This window comes from Bactrocera oleae, chromosome 4, assembly GCF_042242935.1.
Source record: "Bactrocera oleae isolate idBacOlea1 chromosome 4, idBacOlea1, whole genome shotgun sequence".
NCBI classification, from domain to species: Eukaryota; Metazoa; Arthropoda; class Insecta; order Diptera; family Tephritidae; genus Bactrocera; species Bactrocera oleae.
The window spans coordinates 15260034-15285806 of NC_091538.1; the positions used below are offsets into that span (position 1 = coordinate 15260034).

At 32.5% G+C, this 25773-nt stretch overlaps 2 protein-coding genes across 4 annotated transcripts in view; both read right to left on the bottom strand.

Moving 5' to 3' along the window:
- Positions 1-7128, bottom strand: part of px (plexus) — a 40373-nt gene extending 33245 nt beyond the window's left edge. Inside the window, exons 1-3 of one of the 3 annotated variants that reach the window (XM_070108862.1) lie at positions 6311-7127; positions 5969-6243; positions 4252-5907 (exon numbers count right to left, since the gene is read on the bottom strand). In XM_070108862.1, the coding sequence (XP_069964963.1) occupies positions 4252-5898 (1647 nt within the window). In that variant the 5' untranslated portion in view covers positions 5899-5907; positions 5969-6243; positions 6311-7127. Of the gene's footprint in view, positions 1-1043; positions 2162-4251; positions 5908-5968 lie in introns of those variants that run through there. The other 2 variants (XM_014236620.3, XM_014236623.3) reach the window with 2 other exon arrangements.
- A 526-nt stretch (positions 7129-7654) lies between these two features.
- dnr1 (defense repressor 1) lies at positions 7655-23424 on the bottom strand. Its single transcript, XM_014236593.3, has 4 exons — positions 22595-23424; positions 9755-10695; positions 8777-9436; positions 7655-8709 (listed from the first exon to the last, which is right to left on the bottom strand). Exons 1-4 carry the CDS (start codon positions 22679-22681, stop codon positions 8586-8588), a joined length of 1812 nt encoding a protein of 603 aa, XP_014092068.2. The 5' UTR covers positions 22682-23424; the 3' UTR covers positions 7655-8585.
- Positions 23425-25773: the final 2349 nt, after the last annotated feature.

Sequence of the window (25773 nt, forward strand, 5' to 3'; positions counted from 1 at the left end):
TCTTTAAAAATATTTATTTTTCTCTTTTGCGGTTTCTATTATTTTCTTGTTTTTTCTATTTGTATTTTTTTTAGTGTTTTCTGTTATATTTTTAAAATTTTTTCCACTTTTTTCTATTTTTTTCTTCTTTTCTGTTTTTTGCATTTTTTGTATTCTTTCTATTTTTTTATTTTTTTGTTTTTGCATTATTTTCTGTTTTTCTTCCTTATCTATTCTTATCTATTATTTTCTTTTTTCTATTTTATTTGTATATATAATATTTAAAAATTTTCTATTTAATCAAATATATTTTCTTTCATTTTAATTCCTTTACATTATTTTTTTTAAATGTCATGTCAGAATTCATAATTTTAGTTGTTAGTATAATTCATTTTTATTATTTAATATATTCCCAAACGTCGGTAATGACTTTGAACAGCGTTAGACGTGTATCAAAAATGAAATATTCATATTTTATTTGCTGAATATTATCAACTTATTTTAAAAGGTATTTTCTTCCAACTTCGTTTATAAAAAAAATTAAAAATTAAATTGCAAGTTGCAAAAGGTCGTTAAAAATACTAAAAGCAAGTCTGTTGTTGTAGTGACAGAAAACATTCCTGAAGTAATTTCGAGGAATCGTGCCGAGTTGACAGTCCTTGGTCGGATAAAAATCCGTGTACGTTTCGCTTACTAAAACCCGACTGTCGTGGTAACGGTAAAAGCACGTCTCTTTTTAAACCGTTAATTTTGCACTGTTTTCGAACTTCATTTTATATTATTAAAACTTTTAATTATTTCCATGAAAGAATATTTTTAAGCCTTTAAATATTTTATACTTTTGTAATTTTCATGGACAATTAGTTTAATACGAAAGCATTGCTCACTTTTTATTTATTTTCAGTGCATAATTTAATTTATTACTTCCGTTTTATGGTATTTATCCAAAGCATTCATACGCATGTGTAAATATGTATATATATCTACCTATATATTTATACATACATACGTATATGTATATTTTTTTCTAGTGACTTTAGAATTACATTTCTTCTGGTATTTACCTTCTCAACCAACTTATCTTTAAGTATTAGGTAAGTTTTTAATTTCTTATAATCCTTCCAGTTATCGTTTTCCAACAATTTCTGCTCATTCCGCCTACACACCGCTGTTGCGTCCGTTTCTCGAAGTTTTATCATCGCGCCGGTCGTATTTGTTGCAAGAGCGAAATCGATCGCAACTTTATTATCACTACAATCTGACATTGCCGAACGCAATAAACACTTGCGAATTTGCATTGATTTAAGGGTCAAACAAAGTTTTATAATTACGCACACAAACACATATATGTACTCTTTATATAAATATAGTTTTCACGGAACTGCTAATGATTATCTATGCCGTTATTCATGCAATGCAGTAGTAGTCAAGTAATTGAAAAGGCCAAGAGGAGAAAGGTTACGAGCACTTTTAAGTATGTACTACAATATTATATATATCGGTATGTTTTTAAATGGCGTTAATAATTTTTCCAGCGGCGTAATTGGCTGAGCATACTAGCTTTACGCTCAACACCCACAGCCGCGCACAATTACTTCGAATATTACAAGTATTTCGTATTTAGCACACAAAGTAATTATTATAGAGCGTCAAGTGATTTATAAATTGCAAATGCTGATAAGCGATCGCGCACGACATACATACATATGTACATACAAACAAATATACATATATGTAAATGCTTGCACTTATTACATTTATATGCCGGAAACAGTGGTTTGCACGCGGTTACATATATTATTATTTATTATATTTTTTTGGGGTTATCTAAATTTTTAGAAACAACCACAAGAAAAAATACTGTTTTTTTGTTACTTGGCGTTACGAAGTTGGCGTTTATTATCTCTCTTATCTGACATTTGTGATCTAATTACTCACGCACAGTAGCAGTTACGCACATATGTACATATGTAACTAGCTTATACAAGCGTTATGTACATATTTGTACATATTTTCAAGCAAAAAACACAAAAAATAAACGGAACACTAAATGCAATTGTTTGTCCAGTTTCAAATACCGTCAAGCTTCTACTTGCACAGTTCATCCGCACTGGCACTTGCACTGACACGGCGACGATACTGACGCCGCAGCGCTTGCGTTAGTTATGTGAAACGTGTAGAAGCGCGCTTCGTTCGCGACTGGGTGTATGTGGCGGCACGAGAGCAATTCGAACCCAAAATCCACATTGGAAAACTGATAACAGTGGGAATCGACGCTGTAGGTATAAATGGTGGACTTAATTAGGATCCCGAGTCGACTGGCGTTATAGTATCGTAATGTAAATAGAAACAACAGCCAACAATTGAGCCAGCATATAGCACAATGTAATCTAAAATTTTGTTGCACTCCATTACACAATAGTTAATATTAAAAATCAAATGGCTCAACTTGAGACGCTGACGACGCCGCAGCGACACGACTAATCGTCATCATAGATTTACAACAAAAAAAATAGTAATAATAAACACAACCAGACATTCAAAGTGGTTATAAAATTGGGTACAAAAATAGGTTAGCACTCACAAATTAAAACAAAACCATCGCTGTGTAAATTGTTGTTATGCCTCCTTATTGGTTTTATATTTTTAATCGTTCAGCTGTTTTTAAATGGCTCTACTATATGCGGTTAAATAAAATTAATTTTTTATTGACTTTACTGTTAAGGGTAAAACGTGAAAGATAAAGAGTACGAGTTGTTTTTGATGTTTTAAAACGTGACTACTAGGAAATTTGCTACAAAATATCTTATTATATCAGAAGTAGCTTCGACAGTGGACAGTTGTAGCGTGATTTTGCTCAAAACTGTTTATTTTATAATTTCATAGACATTATCTTAGAACTACAAAGTTAGTTGTAACAGTAAGAGGACCATGAAAGTTATCCTTCAAATTGATAGGGTCTACATAAATAAGCTGGTAAAAATTGCTAAGGCCACGCTACACGAAAGGTATAAAAGAAGAAGTTGTACTACAAAAATGGTATCAAACAGTCGTAACATCGCTAGTGATATCGTCCAAAAGGACTATCCGCTTCGCACCCACGACAGTCGGATCGGACACAAATTACGTTAGAGTTATCTTCTGCTGCTATAACAACAACAACAACATCTAAGGTAAACAGGGTTGCGAATTTAGATTTGTATTTTTTAATTTTCTTTTTTTAGTCTAATAATTCATATTATATTTTTAATCGAAAACGTTTGGAATTTAAAATTGAAAATTTTTGTTTTTATTTGAATGAAGTACGCAAAGGCGAAAAAATGTTAATTTTAAAACACTTTCTTTTTTTAATTTTAAAACACTTTCTTTTTTTAATTCCTTATTATTTGTGCTTGCGAGAAATTTTTGTATTTTTTAATCCGGTAATTGGGAATAAAAATAAATAAATTTTTAGGTATATGGATAAACATTTTTTTTATTATTTTTTAATCCTATATTTAGGATTACAAAATATAAAAAAAAATTTTAGTTCAAATGTTAATTCAATTATTGATTTAATGCATTATTTGCAACCCAGATGGTAAATAAAAAAGGATCATTTTGACAAAAAAAATTTTTGGGTTCGAATTGATCTGTTGAACCCAAGCATTACAATCGAAACGTCGTTAGCGGGAGCTCCTGTAATTTCTAATAAAAAAAAATTTTAATTCAATTTCTTTGTTCAAAACTTCTACGGAAAACTAAAAAATACGCTCCAAAACCTGAAATGGAAACGTTATAGCGTTCTAACCAATCAGATATAGCCAGGCAACGCTGACCTAGTTTACTACACAAAAAAAAATGTTATATCAAAAGTTGATGTGTGTATTCAGAGCATGTAACGCTGTAAGTTTTTAGTAGTAGTTTTAGTAGACTAACGGTAAATGTCGTCGCACTGAAATCTGTTTTTCGTTTCGCAGTGTTATTCTTTTAGAAAAGCTTCATTTTTCTCAACGTTCTCTGCATGACGTTAATGCAAAGTCATTTAATTGCTATCTGTTAGCATTTTCTATTTTTTTTTTAAATATTTTGCACGTGTCTGCAATAAAAAGTGTAATCTGGACCTACATTTATTATGAATTATTTAATTTTATGACTTTTTTAACTTTATAACTATTTATGCATATTTATTTTTTACTTATATATATTTGTTTATAATAAATGCATTTGTGCATATTAATTGCTGCTATAAAATGCATATAAATAGGTTACACACCGTCAGCTAACACTTACCTGGTAATTATTCCACTGTTGTATAAGATGTTCATAGCATAATTGACAAGCTTGTATCATGCCACGTGGATCTTTGGGACGTGAGCGCGGCGGGCGCGGTATTTGTTCATTGAAAATCGGAAAGTATGGATGATGGCGACCCTTTCCATCCTTCGAACGCACAGTGCTTAGTTCGATGAGACTGCCACGTCGCTGTTCATCACCGCAAACATAACAAACTTCAGTCAATGAATTCTTGTCGGGCATTGACAAGTCGAGAATACCGACATCGACTTGGTTGGTGGCATTATTACTAGGTGAGGCATTTCGAAACATTTGGCGTGAAGTACCGCATGACAACATGTATGGTTCACAGATGTTATTTGATGAGTTACGCAAATCCAAGGCAGCACCACTTGCATCGTCAATAACATCAGCCATTGACGCGGCATTGGAGTGATTACCCCCAACACCAACACCAACAACACCAGTTGCGATGCCATAGTCGTATTGAGGACTGTTACGATCTTGCCGCTGCTGTTGTTGTAGTTGTTGTTTACTTTCAGAATTTGTATGAAGAACCTTTTGAGTTTCATTTGATGAGTTTAGTTCATTACGAGCTGAAGCTGAATTCATACTCGAAATCTGACCTAATTTAAATTTATGATGAGCAAATGAGGACGATTTTATATTTAACGAGTCATATGGTGAACCACTACCGAGAGATTTACGAGTTTCAACCGCGGCAGGTTCCTCATTCATAAATGCCACATTCTTAGGTAACTGCGTGGTGCCAGTTTGCTTTTCTTTTGGTTGTGGCGTTATTTGGCCATTCAAGGTAGCGTTAAAGTTTCGATTGTAATAATCACAGTATTGTTGAGCCGTTGAGCTAGGCGTGTTATTCGTTTGAGCATAATGTACTGACGATGACGGTTCATTCGGTTGTAAAGAATAATATTGATTCGTCACATTCGATGGACGTTCGTAATCGGCGCGATTTGGCGTTCGCGGCACACCACTTAAATAGGCAAAATCTTCATGCAAATTACCATGTTGCAAATGTTCAGCACTGAGACCAAGCATCTGTGCAGCGTATTCACCTTGTGTTTGTATGTCGGCGCCAATGTAACTTTTCCCATCAACACGTTTCATATGATACAAACGTTGTAAATGTGGTTTCTTTTTCCGTTCGTACGCGTCCCATTGCTCTCGCAAGGATCGATAGCATAGCATACAAGCGATTACATATGTTTGTGTAGACGTAAGCTTTGGTACAGCGTTAGGTGGTTCATGTCGTTCCAAAAATGGAAAATACGGTTCAGTTGGACAATCCTGATTAGGACGTACGCGAAGAGATTCGCAGCCACCATTACCGCCGCATACGTAACATAAAGGGAATACACCATCATTAGCTGAATTTCCGATAGTTTCACATTCCGAAATATTTGTTGTATTCGTTTTCGATGAAGGGCGTTGTGGATGGTAGTACACTGTTTGTGGTGGATGTTCTATGTTATGGTGCATTCCCATAAAGGGCGCAGATTTCAATTCGGGTGAGAGTGACGTTGTGGGATGACCTTCAGCAATTTTTGGCGTTAATTGTTGTTGTTGTGTTTGTGCAGACACGCCACGATGCTCGTTTTTCACATGTACTTTCCCTTTTTCCATAATATATAACTGAAAAAAATTTTAAACAAATAATTGTAAATGTTTTAAACCTATTATATCAAATATTTACCTAAACTTCAGCAAGTATGCGTCGTTGTACTTTTGGGATCGTGTAGACAAATGATGACAATGCATATAATTCAATGCGTTTAGACGGTAAATGAAATTTAAAATCGTAAAGGCGTATATATATTTTTTTTTGTTATAATAAACTAGTTTTAGCGGACAGAACGCTAACCGATAATCCGCTTTTATCACTTTATTTGTTTTTCAAAGGAATACAAATTTGTCCTTGTTTGTAGGCACTTTCAAAATTGGTTTCTTTGTATTTTTTCAGTACTTTTACTGCAAATTTATACATTTTTTTTTTGTTGTATAAACTTTTATCTCTTTCTACAATAATTATACATACTTGCGTTACACATTATTGTACTTCATAATTAACACTGCAATGTGTTGGTTCTTCATTCACAAGTTGGCTATACGTGGAAACAAATTTGCACTTCTACGTATTGCATTATTTAACTAATCCATTATAATTTTGAACCAAAAAAGAATAAGGTATATAAGCTGGCGTAAAACAAAAAACTGCCAAATTGTCACTAGCACAATTTCCGATCGCTTGTACTACCTTCTTTCTTTTGTGGTCTTGTTTTCTTTTCTGTCACTGCGTTTTTCGTATCCAGCCAGCCAGCCAGTCGGTCGCTCGTTTAGGATTGACGTACACACAAACAACCGCACATCAACTACTGACTTCTGGCTGCTTTAACTAACTTTTCGACTGCAGTTGCTGGAGAATTTCTATCGCATTTTTTGTTTTAATAATACTTGCAAAGAAAATGCTGCTACAAACATCGTTTTGGCAACCTACGACAGCACAATACGCTCTGCTAAAGTACGCTAAACACACACAAACGCCGAAACACAAAAAGTGAGGTCACAAAGAAAACTCGCAATTGGTGTATTACAAAATTCCATCAGACAGTTTTAGTTGATTTGTATATTGACTGTTTCTTCACTACCCGGACGAAATTTTACGTAAACCCTTGAATTATTATCCACTTTCGTCCCATTTATAAGTAGTATATCACAAATTTAAATTCATTGGCATTTTTTTCAGTTTTCACACTCCACTTTTTTATTAGGAAAAGTAAATTGCAAAAACTTATCACTGCTGCTCACGCGATCTGAGAATGGGAACACAAAGATATTGCGTCCATTTTGAACAATTCTGTCAACCAATTGTTTGCTATTGTCTGACATTTGTAGCATTTTTTCCGATTGGCTACTAAGGGCGTTGCCACATGCGATTTTGAAAATATTTTCTTGATTAAATTTTTGGACGAATTTCGGTTTTCAACGTTGCCACAATACATAAGAGGCTTAATATGAGGATGGTTTAGAAATTCCTCACAGCGACTATTTTTATATTATTTTTTATCAACACATACTCGTACGTAATGGGAAGACATAATATCTTTTATCTCAGAACAACTATTTTTATATGACAATCTATCTCCGCAGTAGAATCCGGGTCTATTGTAATTGCGGGCACTCGTCTCCCTTGAGACTCGTCAGAACTCCCTTGATGCGGCTTATTTTCGAAAATATGATTTCTGTAGTGGTAGATAACGGTATTTAGTTTTCTCTTTATTCAATTTGGCTTTATTTACCATAAAAATAATAGACATATATTTTTTATACAATTAATTGTTTGTTTTTATTAATTTTATATTTCTTGTACTTGTGGTTTAAATTTTTCTTTCCACTTTTAGAGGATATATGTTAATAATACAAAATATTAAAATTATAATTTATAGGATGTTTAAATTGTACGTTTTTCATAAGCCATTAAATATTTTAATTTAAAATTATAACAAATATAGGGAAAAATACGACAAAGGCACGACAAAATATATTATTTAAACATTTTCAATATTTCAAAAATCCTTAATCAAAAGTTGAAATGCTTTAGGATATAATATAGATATAATAAAAATAAAAAATTCGTCGAAAAACTGCGAAAATGACGCATATTTTTGAAAATTCAAATTCTATTACTACTTTTTTGTAATTATTATTAAATGCTGTTGGAAAAACGTACATACAAAAAATATTTTTTTTTTATAAATTAAAAGTGCAAATATTGCAAAATTCTTTATAATTGTTTTTTTTACGTATTTTTTTCTTTATATTTTAATAGTTATAAGTTTTATATTAAAAAAATTTTATAACAATCCTGTCGTTTAAGGGTTTCAATACTTTTTTTCAATGTACGGCATTTAAGCACACATTTAGTTAATATAAATTTGTTTAAGAATAATTGTTTTAAATAAAATATGAATGCATTGGCAACCAACTAACTTAAAATAGTTCGAAGTCTTAATTACTTACAGTACGTTTGTTTGTATAAAACTATTTTTAACTTAACGGTGAAATTAGTAACAATTGCATATATGTACTACAAAAAAAAAACAGTTAAATAATTACTTTAGGTTCACTTATAAATATTTATGGTTTTGCATGACGACATTCAATAAATTTATATATAGAGTGTAAGTCTAAGCTTAATAACTCGTCAATAAAGCGTTTAGCACAGTTTCGAGTTTTTTTCTATTTTATACTGCAAACAAAGTCCACTTTACGAATGCGATTCGATCAAAAGAAATATAACGGAAATAATTCGACTAATGTGCAGCGACACAGCTGGTGGTGGCGGTTGGCGTGGCTACGCTCATGCGCAGTTCGGGTGGTAAGTATATGCGCGTAGTGCTCGTCACTTTTACCCGACAACTGGGGCAGTATATACATCTGTAAAGAGAAAATGAAAATGAATTGAAATGCTGCGCTTGAGTTATTCGGGCTTTTTTGAACTTACCTCGCCGCACATTCTGCACAGGTGGTCACATGAGAGCAGGGATTGAACATTGTGTTGATTTCGCGATCCATGCAAATTTTACAGGTCATCGCTTCGGAGATGCGAGCCTCAACGCAACGTGCAATTGCCGCATCGCGTTTCTCCTTCTCGCGCAGCGCCATGTCTAATTTATCGGCGACAGCGCTGATGTCATCGATATGCAGCTGCGTAACCTCTTCATCAGCCGGATGTAGTGTACTCGCGCTCAGCGTCTTTGTGGCGCCGCTGAGCATATTTTCAAAGAGATCTTCATTGCCACTTGTTGTGTTATTCAAAACTTCAATACCCTTTTCGTGCAATATACGACGCGCCTGATCGTGCACTTCGCGGCAGGTGCGTTGTATATCGAAGACATAGCGTTTACCCAGCTCGGTGTCCTCTTTGAACATTGAGGCGATAGTACCCTTGAGATCGCGTGTAAATTGATTGGTTACCACACCGCGTACTTTATCACAGACATAGAAGGCGTGTCGCTCCGTTATGGAACGGTAGAGACCAGCGGCCATCGAGTGTTTTGGCAATTTGATTTCGAGCTCACGACGATCATTGCAATCGCCGACATATTCCAATTTGAAAATGCGACGAAATGATTTTGCAGAGGCAATTGCGCTGAATGGGATGCTGCAAGAGACAGGAGAGAAAATTTGAAATGATTAAAATTTGTGAAAAATTTAAAATGAAAGAGATGTTTATAGCTAAAAAACAAAAAAAAAAAAAAAACACAAAAACAAGTATAATAAAAAAAAAAATTAAACAAATAGAAAGTCTATTTTAAGAAAAATTTGTATACGAATAGCAATTTAGAACATAAAGATATGTATGTATACATGTTTGCAACTAATTTATTAGACAAAATATTTCCAATTGTAATTTTTTCCTCCCTCTACCACTCTAACAAACCGAATATGACCGAATCTGAGTGATTGTAAAAATACTTACACATTTTTTTCGCCTCCCACGCAGGTCGTGATCGCATTTGTACCCACTGACACATCGCAACGCACCGAATTCTCATGCGCCGTCACACCGCTGAACAGCTCCTCACCGTAACCCTCGAGATCCTGAATTTGCTTCAACAGCCAATACTTTGCCGACTTTGTTGTCATTTTCAGTGTCGCCAACTTGCCATGCTCTATAGCAATGCGATTGTAGTAGTCTTCTGGCATATCGACGTCAACACCATCGACAGACGCCGGATATATGTTATAATTTTGATAAACATATAATGGTGATAATGCTGCCGCGGCGGCTTTGTCTTCGCCAGAATCACTATCGCACGCCTGTGTTGTTGCGGTGGCCATTTGTGACAGTGCGTTGGCACATTTCATGCTCGCGCTCAATGTCGTTAGACCCTCATCGGAGACAGCGGCGGCCAGATGTGAATTATGTATGTTTTCGGTGGACTTTTGTTTGGAGAGGCGTCGCTTTTTAAATGACAATACATGTTCTTTGTCTTTGCGTTCTTTGTGTTGGCATTGTTGTTGTTGAGCAACATCACCAGCGCTGCGGCGACGCATTTGTGTGGGACATTTGGCCTTCAGCGAGAGTGGATTAAAGTGTAAGCCATCAGCTTGACAGAGCAGCGCTGCCAATTTGGCCGCATTGTTCCAGTCACGTGCATGCAGACGTCGCTCCAATAAGTCGGCACGTGCTTGCATATAGAAAATGTTGCGTACGCTCTCTTGTAGTAGACAATGGACAGGTACCCAGAATTTTACGCGCAGCGCTAGCATTAAATGTATGCTGCTGCTGCTGTTGTCGCACGACAGGCGATTACGCAGATTGATCCATTGGCGTGTGCGTGACTCCTCCTGATTGGGTGTCCAGTATTCGAGGCCGAAATATTCCATTTCACAGACAATGTCGAGCACCTTGCAGACCTGTAAGCGAAAACAGAAAAGTGAGGTTAGTATTGTTGATATAAGATTGGCATTTGTGGCTTAAAATGTATGGTGAACTATAGTGTTCTCTACGTAGAACACGTATGATGTACATACATACATATATTTATGTACAAAAAAAAGTATATTATTGTAATTTACTCATACGCCATGGTGAGCAAAAATTCTCATGATTTTTTTTCTGTTTAATTTCTATTCAAATGACGCTTAAATAGTAACAAGCTTTTAATAAACCTCTTCAACAGCTTTAAAAGTTTATTGATTAAGCTTTTTGGTATATGGACACTTATGTCGCTCATACGCCATGTACAACACATTTTTAATGATATTTACTATAATTTTATGTATTTTTTAGTTATTAATGCTATTTTTTTTTAAGTTTATGTAGTTTTGTTAAATTTCGTTAAAATTTTAACAAACAAAGTTCTGCATGCTTTTGTAAAATGTAAAATATTTATTATAAAAATTCAAGAAAATTAAACCAAAATTTTTGTGGCGTATGCACATATGTATATTTATTGTAATTCGACGAACTAAAATATTTTATAAATTTAATTTCTTAAATATTTTCAGTGCAGTCACCCTGTCTTCAATTTTCGCAACTGTACTAACCTAACGACATTTAAGATGTTTACCTTTTTTGGTTCCGAAAAAAACACTAAAGAAGAGCAACATAGGTAATTCCACATTTTTTATTGGGGTGTGTCAAAAGTTGTCATATACTTTTAATCTATTTTTATGTAGACTTTTAATTTTTACTTTCATTGAGATTTTTATGTTTTTCTTTGTAATTGCTTGTGCTACAAATATGATTCTGATTATCGAATTTGTTGTGCGAAAGTTTTAACTTACGCCGAAGTAAGCCAATATATACATATATGTACATATAATCCGTTATAAACACATTACCCAAAGAAATTGAAGTTAGAAGTTAGTGTAGAGGCACAAAAATATAGTATTGATATACAATACATATACTTATCTTCCTTTTTATCCCTTATTTCCAACCGCTCCTAACCTCAAAATAGAAAAATAATATTTTTGCGCATATTCGCTCAGCTTTTGATGCTTTTGCTGTTTGTGAAGTATTTTTATAGTTTTGTTTTCAAATTTAGGTTGGTCTTCCTTACATTTCTTCGCTCTCATAAACTGCATGCAAACACAACTGTTAATTACTTCGGCAAACAAAGTAAAACGCAATATGCGATGACATCAACCAACAACACGACAAGTTCGAAAATAAACCGCAGACAAGGTAAGGCGTGTGCATGCGCGTTGTTGTTGTGCCTAAACAAACTAAACTTCTTTATAAATAATTATCGCTGCTATACAATGTTTGCGATAAAACTACATACTTCTACATATATATTTTTTTAACTTTTTTGCAAAAAGAAATTTCAATTATCATGTACATAAAACATTTTGATTTTTCTCACATATTCGTAAGAAATATTTTTTTATAAATCATTGTTATCTGGCTGGAGAAATATAAATAAATCAGTTTGTGAAAAGGGTGTAGACAAGCTGGCAAACGGTGCATGTTTATTTATATACCTTACATGATGTATAATATTTACATATATGAGTGTGTGCGAAATAGAGATTCCAGGTGAAATATTCTATTCTTCTATTTTTTTGGTTTTGTCAAACCTTTGTCTATTTTTCAAGCTTCAACCGGAGCCTTCTAAAAGTGTATCTTTGTATTTTATTTTTTATTTGGCTTTCATGCTTTTTTGCGCACTTCCAGCACATTTTTCTGCTTTTTGCTATACTTCGCTTCACTTTTTTCCCCCAAACTTCGACAGTTAGGTCTTTTTCAGACCTATTTGCATTTTGAGTTAGCGATGCAAAGAGTGAGTGCCCAACTCACCAAGCCACCAACAGTCAGCCAGTCAACTCGTCAACCGTATGGCAGCCATGTGGGCGCAAATAACTTAAGTCAATAGACATTTAGTGCACAAATCAAGTTACAAAAGTACGTATGTGTCTGTACACGTGCTTGTGGGTGTGTGTATGAGACGCGGTACATGAGCACTGTGGCGCTGAAAGCAACTCGAAAACAGATGTGCACACAGATACTTGTGGAAAAAGCTGCGAAAAAAACCAAAAAATTACTCCTTATGGGAACAGTGAGCACTCTTACGTCTTGTAGAGAGTATTTAGTGTTTATAACTTCAGTTAAGAGATACAAACTGCCGTTGCACACGAATTGTTCGCGAGTGTAGCGCATAAAAGTAAGCAAGAGCGCGTCGCTTGTATTAATTGCTGGCGAAAAATCATTGCTGAGATATATATTTATTGTTTTTGTTTTTGTACTTTTTTGTTGTTAGCTGTAGAGACGCGATCTTTCAGCTGTTGTTGCTGTTGCTGCTTCTTCATTTAGTTGGTAGGTTTGAGAGAGAATGAACTTAGCAGTTTTTGTGCTTGTTTCACTAGCAACAACTACAGTAACAACAACGGTAACAGTAATTAGGTGAGAGAAAAAAATTGTTTAATAAAGAGAATTTCGTGAACAAAACAGAAATGAAGTGTAACACATACCGAAACGCACAAGCACACCTACAAGTACACATGTACATATGTATGTATATACATAAAAATATATCCATTATACACACACACACGCACGCACGTACACGAATGAAAGCATGCTGTGTGTGAATGACAAAATTGGACTTTGGAACCCGACCCAAACGAAAATTGGACTTTGTACCCATTCACATATGAACTCAACTGAACGCAGTTTTTTTTTTTTAATTTTTTGTTGCTTGGTTGGTTGCTTATTCGTTGCCGTGTGCGCGTACTCATGCCGCCGCGTGTTAATGAGTTGCTCATGCAGTGTTGCCGTTAATTTGGAATAGAAGCGTAACGAGCATAAAAAAAATGAAATAAGCAAACAAATAACTAAATAAATAAATGTAATTAAACATTGTTTGTTGTCATTAATTAATTTATGAAGGTAAGTAGGCAGTTTTTTTGTATACTTGTGTGTTTGCTGGGCGTGTTTTCACTAGTTTGCGGATTTATTTGCTAAATTGTCATTATTTGCATTCTTTTCCTGCTTTAAAATGTATTTCGTTTTTATTACAATTGAATTAATGTTAGCTAAGACCTTGAGTATTGCTAGGTTTTTATATATTATATAATAACAGCGCAAAGTGCATTATATTGAATAATCTAAATGCAAACAATGAAATTATAGCAAAAAACATGTATATCATAGGTTAATTGTAAACCGCTTACAGTTTTATACAATAAACCAACAGATATTCCAAAAAAAATTGATCAGGAATAAATTGCGAAACAAATAATGAAATATTAAAATAAATTAATTAAAAAATACTTTTTTAATAAAAAATATTTAATATAATATAAATAAAAATATTTAATAATTAGACAATTACCTATTTACATTATTTGAAAGTTATCGATAACCACATCTTTAATGTAATTTTAAATTGTTGTTGTGCACGTGCTTAATTGTAAATTAATTATACATTTTGAAAAATTCTAATACAAATATATACCTATGTATAAATATTTAAGAAAACCGTGTATAAACAGGCAAACGCGTGCAATTTAAAATGAGAAGTGCGATAAATGACTTTATGAAAAGGTGTGAAAGATAGTGAGTAAATAAACATTCTACGGCATCAGCATCAGGACCACGTTTGTTTTAAATGACGAATACTATGCTAAAACTGCCATAAGTAACACCTGGAAAAAGTGTTAATAAGTTGGCAACCCTGCCATTAAAAAGCGTTTTCAACAAAAACATAAAAAAAAACGTTTTCATATATGTAATTCTAATGGGATTTCCATGAGCATGCAGCAGTGACTGTTACTAACTCATGAACTGGTACAGACTAGCGGTTGAACGCTGCACATTGTTGATACGTAGTCACAAGTCATTACCTACTTAATTATATAATTGGATATGTACGATGAGACATCCGTCAGGTTTTTTATTTTTAAACATGCATACTTAATTCAGCAGCAGGACTTTTTCTACCTATTTTTAAGCATTTGCGTAAGTTTTCTTTCCTTTTTAAATTTTGAATACTACAAATACTATTTATTTATTTTTAAAAATTTTTAAAATTTTATTTCATTTATTTATTTTCTTTGAGTGTGCCTTTTTTACGTGTGCATGAAATATATTCTTTAAAAAGTGAATTATTTCAAGTGTGCCTCGAGCCACGTCGATGACACGCTATTTTTATAGCAACTTGTGGCATATTTGTTTGAGCACCAACATTAGGATACATATATTATACATACATACATATATGTATATTTATATTATATGTTCTAAAATAGCTCTGAGCGTGTGATATCGCTTGTGTGCAAAGTTTACAATTTACATTCATCACTTGTCTATATGTGAATTCCTTCGGCAACGAGGTTGTCGCCACAACGGCCTGAATGGCAGACTACACTAAGGCGCGCAAGTAAACATGCAGACATACTTACATATAATATATCTTTGGCTGTGCTAATAACCAAATGTTTATTGTGTCTCTAATATGTGTCATACACATCTCGAGATTGTATTGTAATTGTAGCACGCGGTTCGTGAGTGATTCCATAGCGTGCAAACAGTCGCCGTGTGTCTTGCAATTTTATTGAGTACATCTGAACGATCAACGGGTCTAACAAGGTATTGCGGTAAGTGTAAGGGCGTATAAATATTAAATGGGCCATAATTGTTTAATGTTGGCTGTAACTGAGTGCAACGAAATGTATTACAAGCAGATTTAATATTTGCATTTTTTTATTGAAAGTAAATTATGTTTTATTTATACTTAATTTGCATATGTAAATTTTAAGCGTTTTTTTTATGTGTTTAAAGAAAAACTACAGACACAGACATTAAAAAATATGAAGTTTTTACGTGAAATGTATTTTTACATTTGCATTGTTAATTTAGCTACGTAACTTAAGTGAATAAAGTGAAGGAAAAACTTTAAAGCTGCTAAATACAAATTTACAAATGCAATTGTGATTCGTTATAATTAAAATATAAAAAAAATCACTATAACTGCTAAATACAAATTAAATGGCTCGTTATATCAAAAAATATATGTATATTTTCAATTAATTAAAAACAAAAATATTCGAATTCAATTTTCACAGAAAAACATATTAAATTACCTAAAAACTAAAAAAAGTATATATATTCGAATGCAATTTTCACAGAAATTTTTTCTATTATTTAAAAATTAAAATACAAAAGTATTCGAACTAAATTAAAAAAAAAATTATTTTAAATTACTTACTAGTCAAAAAAAAAATTCGAACTCAATTTTTACAAAAAAAAGTATATATTAAAAATCAGGGAAAAATATTTGAATTAAATTTTCAGATTTCATATTTCATATTAATAAAAGAAAACAAAATTTCTACTGAGAATGCCGTACATAGCCTTGAAGCGCCAATTTTAAAATACAAAAGTATTCGAACTAAATTAAAAACAAAAATTATTTTAAATTACTTACTAGTCAAAAAAAAATTCGAATTCAATTTTTACAAAAAAAAGTAAATATTAAAAATCAGGGAAAAATATTTGAATTAAATTTTCAGATTTCATATTTCATATTAATAAAAGAAAACAAAATTTCTACCGAGAATGCCGTACATAGCCTTGAAGCGCCAGTTTTATCAGCAAAATCAATTAAATAAAGGTTAGAGTTCTCTTACTAAGATAAGATTACCCCGGCACACACTTAAACGGTTCTAGTACCATATTTCTATAGGAAGTCTGTCGAACAGCATTACCGACTGCTCAAGCCCACACGCACACTAATTAAAACATTAAAGCTTGACAGTTGAGTCATATTGTAGCAATTGGACTTTACCCACCAATAATAAAAGTGGCAAATGTTGCTATGTTGGCATGTGATCACAACGGCGGTGGTGTATTATGTCGCTGAGACTGTCGTAGCAGACAAACTGCACAGATGAACCCACATGTGACCTAACCTAGATCTTTGAACATTATATTATATTTTAAAAGGTAAGATTTGCTCAAGTGTATTATAGGGGTTTTGCAGCTAACTTCGCTGTCTAGAATTTTGTGCTAATTATATTTATGCTCAAATGCATGACGCCAAATTGCAAATATGCTTGTACAGTTGTTTTCATAAAATTAGCAAGAACTTACACAATTTTTTGTATCGAGTATTGCACAATAAAACCAGTTTGTTTTATATTGTATTGAGATAATAAAAATACTGCTAAAAAATCATACAAAGTCTTGTCTTTTTTATGATTGGTAAACACCTTCGGCTAAAATGCAAGCAATTTTTACGACTTTTTATTACTTTGTCATGTAAGCAGTATTACACAATGTAATCATATTTTATGTTGCCATAGTGACATACTTATTGTATGTTGATTGACGTAGTTTTTTTGGGGGCACGTTAGTGTTATCGCTCACAATAAATGCTGACCATAAAAAATACTTTACATAAATGTGGAAAAGAAGCAAAAAATTACAAAAAAGTGTTAATCAACTATTAGCAACGGTTGCTTATAATTTTCTCAATTATAATTTCTTTCCTAGCGCTTATCAGCACAATTTGTTGTTATTTTTGCTAGCGCTTAACAATAAACTAATGAGAGCAATCCCATTTGACCGGCTTAACTATGATTGCAATAATCATCTAGCAAGTAATCTCACAAGGGCGTTAGTACACTCCCATTAAATTGACGCATATATTTAGTTGAAGTCACGTTTTGTGAAAAAAAAATTTCGAATATAATTATATAATAATGTGTTACGTTTGTTTAATATGTTGCAAAAGAGGAGTAAAACAAATACAATAAAAAAAGTAAGGTTACAAAATTTGTTTAATATTATTTATATATGTATATATTTAGTGTTATTATATATTTTTAGTTATGCAAACATATTTTTAACAAATAAATTTGGAAAAAAATTAAAACTATATATAAAAATAATAATCCCACAAGAAAAAAAAATAATATTAAAAAAATTGTTTAAAAAGAATTGAGTAAAAAAATTGAAAATAGTGTAAACATAAATTTTAATAAAAAAAGTTGAGAACAGTTTAAAAAAATTTAAAAAACAAATAAAATAGGACAAAAATTAAAATATTAAAAAAAATTGTCTGTGGATAATTTTTAGCTTAGCTGAGTCATTTAAAAATTCAATAAAATTGTATAAATTGAGATATATAACGTCTTAGGCGAGTAAACGATATTATATCTGAGCTAAAATTATTAAAAAAAAAAATTATTTTAAATTCAGAAACTGTAACTCCAAATCGAAAAAGGATACTGGCAGCACAAGGTTATACAAAAAAAAATATTAAACCAACTTTAAGACCCTCTGTGACATCAACTTTCATTTGTAAATCATTATTTTACCTCCGCTAAGAGTTGTCTAGTCATAGGTCAAAATTAAATATGACAAAAATGTTGTGACATTATAAACGAAATACGAGTTAATCATTAAATAGCGTTGCGCAAAGTCCAAAAACAACCGTAAATCTTGTAAGCTTTTGAACTGTGAATCACAAACAATCGTTAATGTCCAAATTAAATGGATTAGTGTATTACGAAAGTCCTAGGTGTCAAATTGAGTTTTTTATTGCTTAAAGTGATAAATAAACTAGTACCTACTTAAGTGCATACACGTCGCAATTAAACGCTTAAGCATAGCGCCCATGGTGGCTAACTTAATTGCAGGTTCGATTCGAAGAAAAACGGATTACTTTCATGCGTGTTAATAATACTGTGTAACCAGATTAAGAAAAATAAATAAATATATGAGGAAATGCATGTTATTAAAATTGTGATGATTAACAAAATATGTTTGAAAAATAGTTGATATAACTGGAATCTAGAACTTTGTATTTCAACTATTTATGACCATCTATTAACTGATATTTTTGCTTGGTTTTTATTGTTTCTTAGTTTGATAATTAACTGTTGATTAATGCGTTAAAAATGATTAATTCTGTTGTTTTCGAAAGCCTTCAGGAACATAATCGACGCAATGAATTGTTGGTAAATGTGTTTATGCGCACATATTTCTGGCAATTGACTTTTCTCCTATTATAAGCGTGATAACAACACAGCCTACTTGAGAAATCAGTGGAGAGTACAAAGTCGAATTCGTTATCGATGTAGGTGCAAATAAAGTACCTTACGGCCTTTATGGTAAAGTAAACAATGTCTTAAGTGAGTTATAAAATAAGTTATTTACCTGTATGTTTTGTTAATAATGAAAAATAGAAAATGAAAATAAAAATTGATAAGAATAACGTTGGCTACGTGAAGTAATATTGTGAAAAAGTTTCTTATGCGTAAAATGCTATTGCTAGCATTTTAGCAAGTAATTTTATAATTTTATATGAATTTTGACAAAGTATACTTGTTATCAGTTATCAAAGAACAAATTATTGCAAAATAGTCTGAAGTGAACATTATAAGACTTATTTAATGTTGAATTAATAATATATGTGAATACTTAACGCCAAAAAAAGCATAAAAGCAGAAAAAAGTTAACTTCGGCAGCACCGAACTATAATACCCTTTACAGGTTTACTTATGCTATATGAAATAAAAGAGTATAAAAAAATTTTATATATTATATTTTTTTTATATATGAACATTATGTTCGGAGATTGTACCGCTACTTTGGACAAAAATCCATGCCAAATTTGGTGAAGATATCTTGTCAAATAAAAAAGTTTTCTGTACACGCACTTCATTTTTATTGGTCCGACGTTTCCTTCTGTGTTACGAACTTAATATACCCTGTTAAGGGTATAATTATGTGAAAATGGCTGAGTATTTGTAAGTAAAAAGTTTATAAAAGCGTGCGGGTGCAAGGTGCGTGTAGTTGCAGCTTATATGGCTTTATTAGAGCCATGCATACATACGTGTACATACATGGTATATCGATATAATATATTTGTTTTCGTTTAGGGTGTGTATGATAAAAATGCGAGCACTTTTTGTGGCGTTCAATAAACCCATAACAATTTGACTGGCAATACGATTACTTAACCAAATATGGCAGTTAAGTTAATTAACATAATTTTTGTACAACCATTAATATGTACCTATACTGTCTGCACCGATATTAATTGCAACATTTGTGTATACTGCGCAGTTTTTAAATTTTAAGATTTACTTACAAAAGTATGTTTGTATATTAGTAATGTGTTTTGAACGGTAAAGGTGTTAACTACCCTCGTGTATTGACACCTCAGCCGTTTTGTGGCAAAATTATGACTTATTTTTGTATTTTGAGCTAGCACTCGTACACTGCATTCAGTTGACTGATAAGCAAGGCACGCAAAGCAACGTGAAGTCAATGCACAGAAATTTGAGACTTACAGCTTTTTACAAAATATGTAAAGAAACACAAAATTGTGAACGAAAATGTTTAAAATAGAGGTTACAAAATTTCGTCCATTACTTTCTGCTTTCATTCTTAATTTTAAGTAAACCCTTATTTTGAGTATAATAAGTATATTGCCACATTCATGAAGAAAATACTTTACTAGTTGCCTACACTAGCCATGCATATTAACTTAAATATATGATCGATCATCAGCACTAAGCGTTGTTGCTAAAAAGCGTACGACCTTTGTTATTTCTTCGTTTATCAACAGGCGTATTTGGTGCAGATAAAAGCAGTGACACTTCAAGCAATTTCTAAATGCGAACTTAATCGATCTACATCATTAATTTAATTTGTTGCGGACTTGGAACTGATGTATGTATGTACGAGTACTTGTATAAGTATACTTTGAGCTCAACTCATTACGCTTGATTTATGTGCGGTTCATCGATTAACAAATATTTATGCCAAAGGATAAAAGTTTGTTTATTTTTATAACACGTTAAAATGTTTAAATTATATTATTATACTTAGGCTCTACTTTTAAAAAACGAAAAGCATTATAATAATTTTAATATTTTTTTTTTTGCAACAAAACAACTAAAGTTAGAAGTGCAAATGAATGAATGAAATTGCAAGTATAAAGGGTCAATACTTTCAGAGCAGCTATGAACTTTTAATGGGATTACTCACTTGAAAAAGTTTGCGTGTAAGAGCGATTCGGTAATGTAGTCAGCCGTAAAAAGCGAGAAAAGAGGATGTTCTTTGGAATATTTACTACAAAGCTTACTCATCGTTTGGATTTATACATATATGTATATAAAAAAAAAACATAATTGCCACTACTAGGTAATCTGGGATAACCTAAAATCACTGTAGATATTATGTATCATATAAGTGTTATATTATTAATCCTATTGGATTACTCATAATTTCATTTAAAAATATATTTCAGCTTATCAACACTAAGCCGGCGTATTTTTCTGTTAATGTTTCCTTTGATATGTGTGTATGTATGTATGTATGTACTATGTATAGTTGGTTATTAAGATTTTATTGTTTATTTATAAATTTGCATGGCTTATCAAAATGTTGTTTATATTCCATTAGCTATGCATTCAAAAACAATTTCTAAACCACAGCAAAACATTGTACAAAATGATAAGCACTACTAAATAGGTAAATAAACTTAAATAATATTTACTTAAAGGTGTATGCGTATACATATACTTGTAAACATGTACAAATACTTATTTTTTATTGATATGTTTTTCTGAATTTTCGTTTTGGACTTTAATAAGGTGTAATGAAATGGAAACTAAAATTTGCACTTTGTCACTCAAGAAACTAATATAAGACAAGAAATAAATTAAGACGTTAACTTCGGTTCGAAAAAAAGTTAACTTCGGTTGAACCGAAGCTACAATACAAAAAGCTATAAAAAGATCTTTATCTTTGAGTTTGAAGTCAGTTAGTATGGCAGCTATATTCTATATATTTCGTGAAGATATCTTTGCGAATAAAAAAGTTTTGCAAACAATTACTTAATTTTGATCAATCAGTTGGTATGACTGCTATATACTGTAGTAGTCCGATCTAAAAAATGTGTACGGAGATTGTAACGTTATCTTGGTTTGTGCCAAATTTCATGAAGATATTTAGTCATTAAAAAAGTTTTCCACACCGTAGTTGCGACCCGCTTCTATAACAGTTACTTCAAGCTTAATTCTACGGCGATGATATAATATAAAAAATAAACATATTTTTTACCAGCGACACTCAAAAAATTGTATAGTTATAGTTAGAAATACTTTTCAGGTTAAGCCAACACAACTCATAAAATATATTTTTTTCAGATTACGATACTTATGGCTCACTTATTGCAAAATTGCACTTGTGTGAGTACAACTCAAGTAGCCACATAACAGCCAAATTTATTTTCATTCTTATTTTAATATTTGAATTACTTCATATTAAAATCCTACTTGCTGTTTTTTCAAATGCACACGTAAATGTCTTAAATATGTATTTCTGTATACAACTGCAATGCAGTAGAACAGACAGTAATCGTTTTACTGTAGTTATCGATCATTTTCGCATAGCAAAGACATTGTTTACAAATGCATAATTCAAAGCCATATGTGGAAGAAAATAAAATATTTTTAATAAATTTAATAAGTTTCTATTTTTTACTTATATATTACGTGTAATGGTATGTACATCTGTACATACATACATTTATATCTATATGCTTAAAACCGCCGCCGCTGCGGTTTAACGTCAATACATGCGGCAAACGTTTGTTGCGTAGGTCATTGCAAAAACCGATATGTGGTGCAACATAATACGGAAAACAACAAACGAATCAACAAAGAAAATGCAATAAACCCAAAAAATAATGAAATGTTTTGATGGGTGTGTATTGCTACAAATAATATAGGATAAGTGTGGTAGGTAAAGAATGAAAGCATAAAGCATAGTATTTATGATAACACATACCTTTTCGAGACACTCCTGGCCGATTGCCTTCGTATCCCATTTGACTGCTAATTGTGTGCCGTTCGGCAGGTTGACAATGCACCACATTTTGATGACTGTATTCGCCTACTTTGCGTTGCAGTGGCAGTTAATGTTGCAGCAGCCAGCCTTTCACTTTAGTAAAATGTTTTTATTTTGAATTTTTTTACAGTTTTTTGTAACGATTTGTGACACTTTTAGCGTTGGTTTGTTTTTTTACTTCGTTTGCTAGCCGTTTGTTCACGTGCAATTTGCGTGAATTCTACCGTCTTTCAACACTCATATGAATGTGTATGTGGTGTGTGGATATTGTACACGGACATACAAACTGGATTTTAAAACGACGTTTGTATGTATTTAACTTATGTAGGTGCGCGCACAACAGACAGACCAGTTTTTTATTGTATTCTTGCACGTCTCAAATAAACGAAAAATTCGTATTTATTTTGGACTTTTGCATTCTTTATGTGTACATATGTATATCTTTGCTTTATATTTATTTGCATGTAAAGGTATACGGCACGGCACGCATTTAAAAAATATAATAATACAAATATTTATATAGCTTGCTTTACTCAATTTTTTTCTTCAGCTTCAACGAGTTCAATAGCTTCTATGCTTATTTCGTATGTTAATTTTTGAATTTCGCAAATATAATATATAGTATTTTTAAAACACTTCGCTAATTTTTTGCTAGCATAATATATGCTTTTATTTTAAATGTAAGTGGTATTTAGTACACCTGCGACTTGTGTATGCCGCTCACACGACTGTGTTGCTTGAAATCCGCGTAACGATTGAACAGTTTGCGATTGACACAACCAACAAAACCGCTAGCGCGCCAGCACGCTATAGCCTCTCCGATAGAAAGTCAGCGAAACCGAAATGCAAAAATAAAATTTAAAAAATTGTAAAGGCATATAAATAAACAAATTAAAAAAAAGCAGGAAAACACCACACAAACATGATAATTGGAGTAGTGTTGGCACACGCACACACACACACACAAATCCTGTATTAATAGCTGGCATAAAATAGGCAACGAGGAGCGATAAAACTTGTACTTGCACTTGTATGCCGCCAATATTTCCGCACTTCTCCATGTACAAGTACCAACGTCGGTCGATATGTGCACAATCGTATCTCTGAGATACGACTATACACACACACAGCCACACGTAATAAAAGCAAGGTGACTAAGTTGCCGCTAGTTTTCGTTCTCAAGCGCGTGCTCTTCCGCATTTTCCATGCTCGTCGCTTTTAAGAGTAAACTGCTGTTGTTTATTTAAGAGCAATTGATTCATTAACGAAGTGCCGTGTTTGATCTGTCTCATCGGCGGCACTGTTGGTTTAAGAGCGACCAAACAGCTGTTCAATTATTTCAAACAAAATTTATTTTCAAAACTACGAATGCCGTTCGATAAGCAGTCAATAAATTGATGAGAGATCGGGTCTAAATGATTTCGACAACCTAAACAGGGTATATTAAGTTAGCCAAGAAGTTTGTAACATTCAGAAGAAAACGTTGCAGATCCTCGAAGGAGTCGATTTAGCTTTATCTGTCAGTCCGTCTGTATATACGCGAAGTAGTCCCTCAATTTTATAGTTATCAATTTGAAATTTTGCAGACGTCTTTTTCTCCCAAAGAAGCTGCTCATTTATCGAAACCGCTGATATCGGAGCACTATAGAATATAGCTGTCATACAAGCTGGTCAATTAAAATCTGGAACTTTTATGTAAAGCTTTTTTTATTTAACAAGATATCTTCACGTAATTCGGCATATATTTTTTTCCAAGCCAACTCTACAAAGTGAGCTATCAAAATCAAGATAAAGATCTTTTTATGCTCATTCATGCTATTGTATAAGAAATTCTTTTGTAAAAGGTATTATAGCTACGTTATTTTCTTTTTTTTACTGATAAATCATCAAGTATACTGTAAACTCCTTATTTGGACTATAGTGCATCGACGTTCATAGCCGCGTTGTGTTGAATGCCTTGAAAAATTTGTTATCTCATACAAAACTTAACTAAATTAGTTGGTCCATCAAACTTAACTTACAACTACTACTTTCCAAGATCGAATAAATATTACAACAACGTTCTCGGAATGAAATGACAAAACAATATTTTGATCAAGAACTGAATGCATGATGATTGACGATGAGGCATAGTGCTGTTGTGTGATCCCATGAGGCCTAAATATTTACTACTGGCTGAGCTTCACCTATTGATTTATAGTTTAGTTAGTTTGATTAATATCTATATAGAAGAAGTATTTGAAACTTTTCCACTATAATTTTTGGTGCTCGCTTGACTGAGGTACGAAGCCACGAGCCTTTGACTAACTTAACCTCACCTCACAGTAGAGTTAGAAGCAATTATTAAGTATTATTAGTAATGAGTTTCGCAGATATTATTAAAGGAATCTGAAACATGTTGTTTTTAAGCTACATATATTAGGTTTGAAACCCGACTATTGCTATCTTGGATAACGATGAATTTGGAGTAAATGTAACATTCTAATTTTTTTTAATGTAAACAAGTTTTCTCAGCAAGCGGAGAACAAAACTGTATTTTTAATTTCTTACCGAGTGAACCTCGTACCCAGTACACGGGGATGCATATATTATTGGAGAGTCACTTATTGTTGGAGTGATTGGCAGGGTCACGTACTACATGCGGTTACTTTTGAAAGGCGCCACATTCATGCATGTCGGTGTGTGTGTTTGTGTTTGCAGCGCAATGCCATAAGGGGGTGTCACAAGCTGCAGACGCCGATGCAACAAAATCGGAAAACACCTATTATCATGTATAATTGTATAAACAGATGTATGCAGCTAATTTGCTACAGGTTTCAATACAAACCCCGTTACATACATACATACATATGTACATACCTAGCACAGTGACTTACAAAATGTTAATGGCGAATTTTGCTAAGAACAATAAACTTGCCTAGACTATTGGCAGCAAATTTATAAAGAAATGCATTCTTCAATATATTACATACATACATACACATGCATGTACATATATAGCTATCTATGAATGTGCTAAATTGTTGTAAAGCAGCGGAGATCATTGAACTATATGTGAGATCACCTTGAACAAACTCACTGTATTAGACCAGGCTAGATAATATTTGAAAACAAAAAAA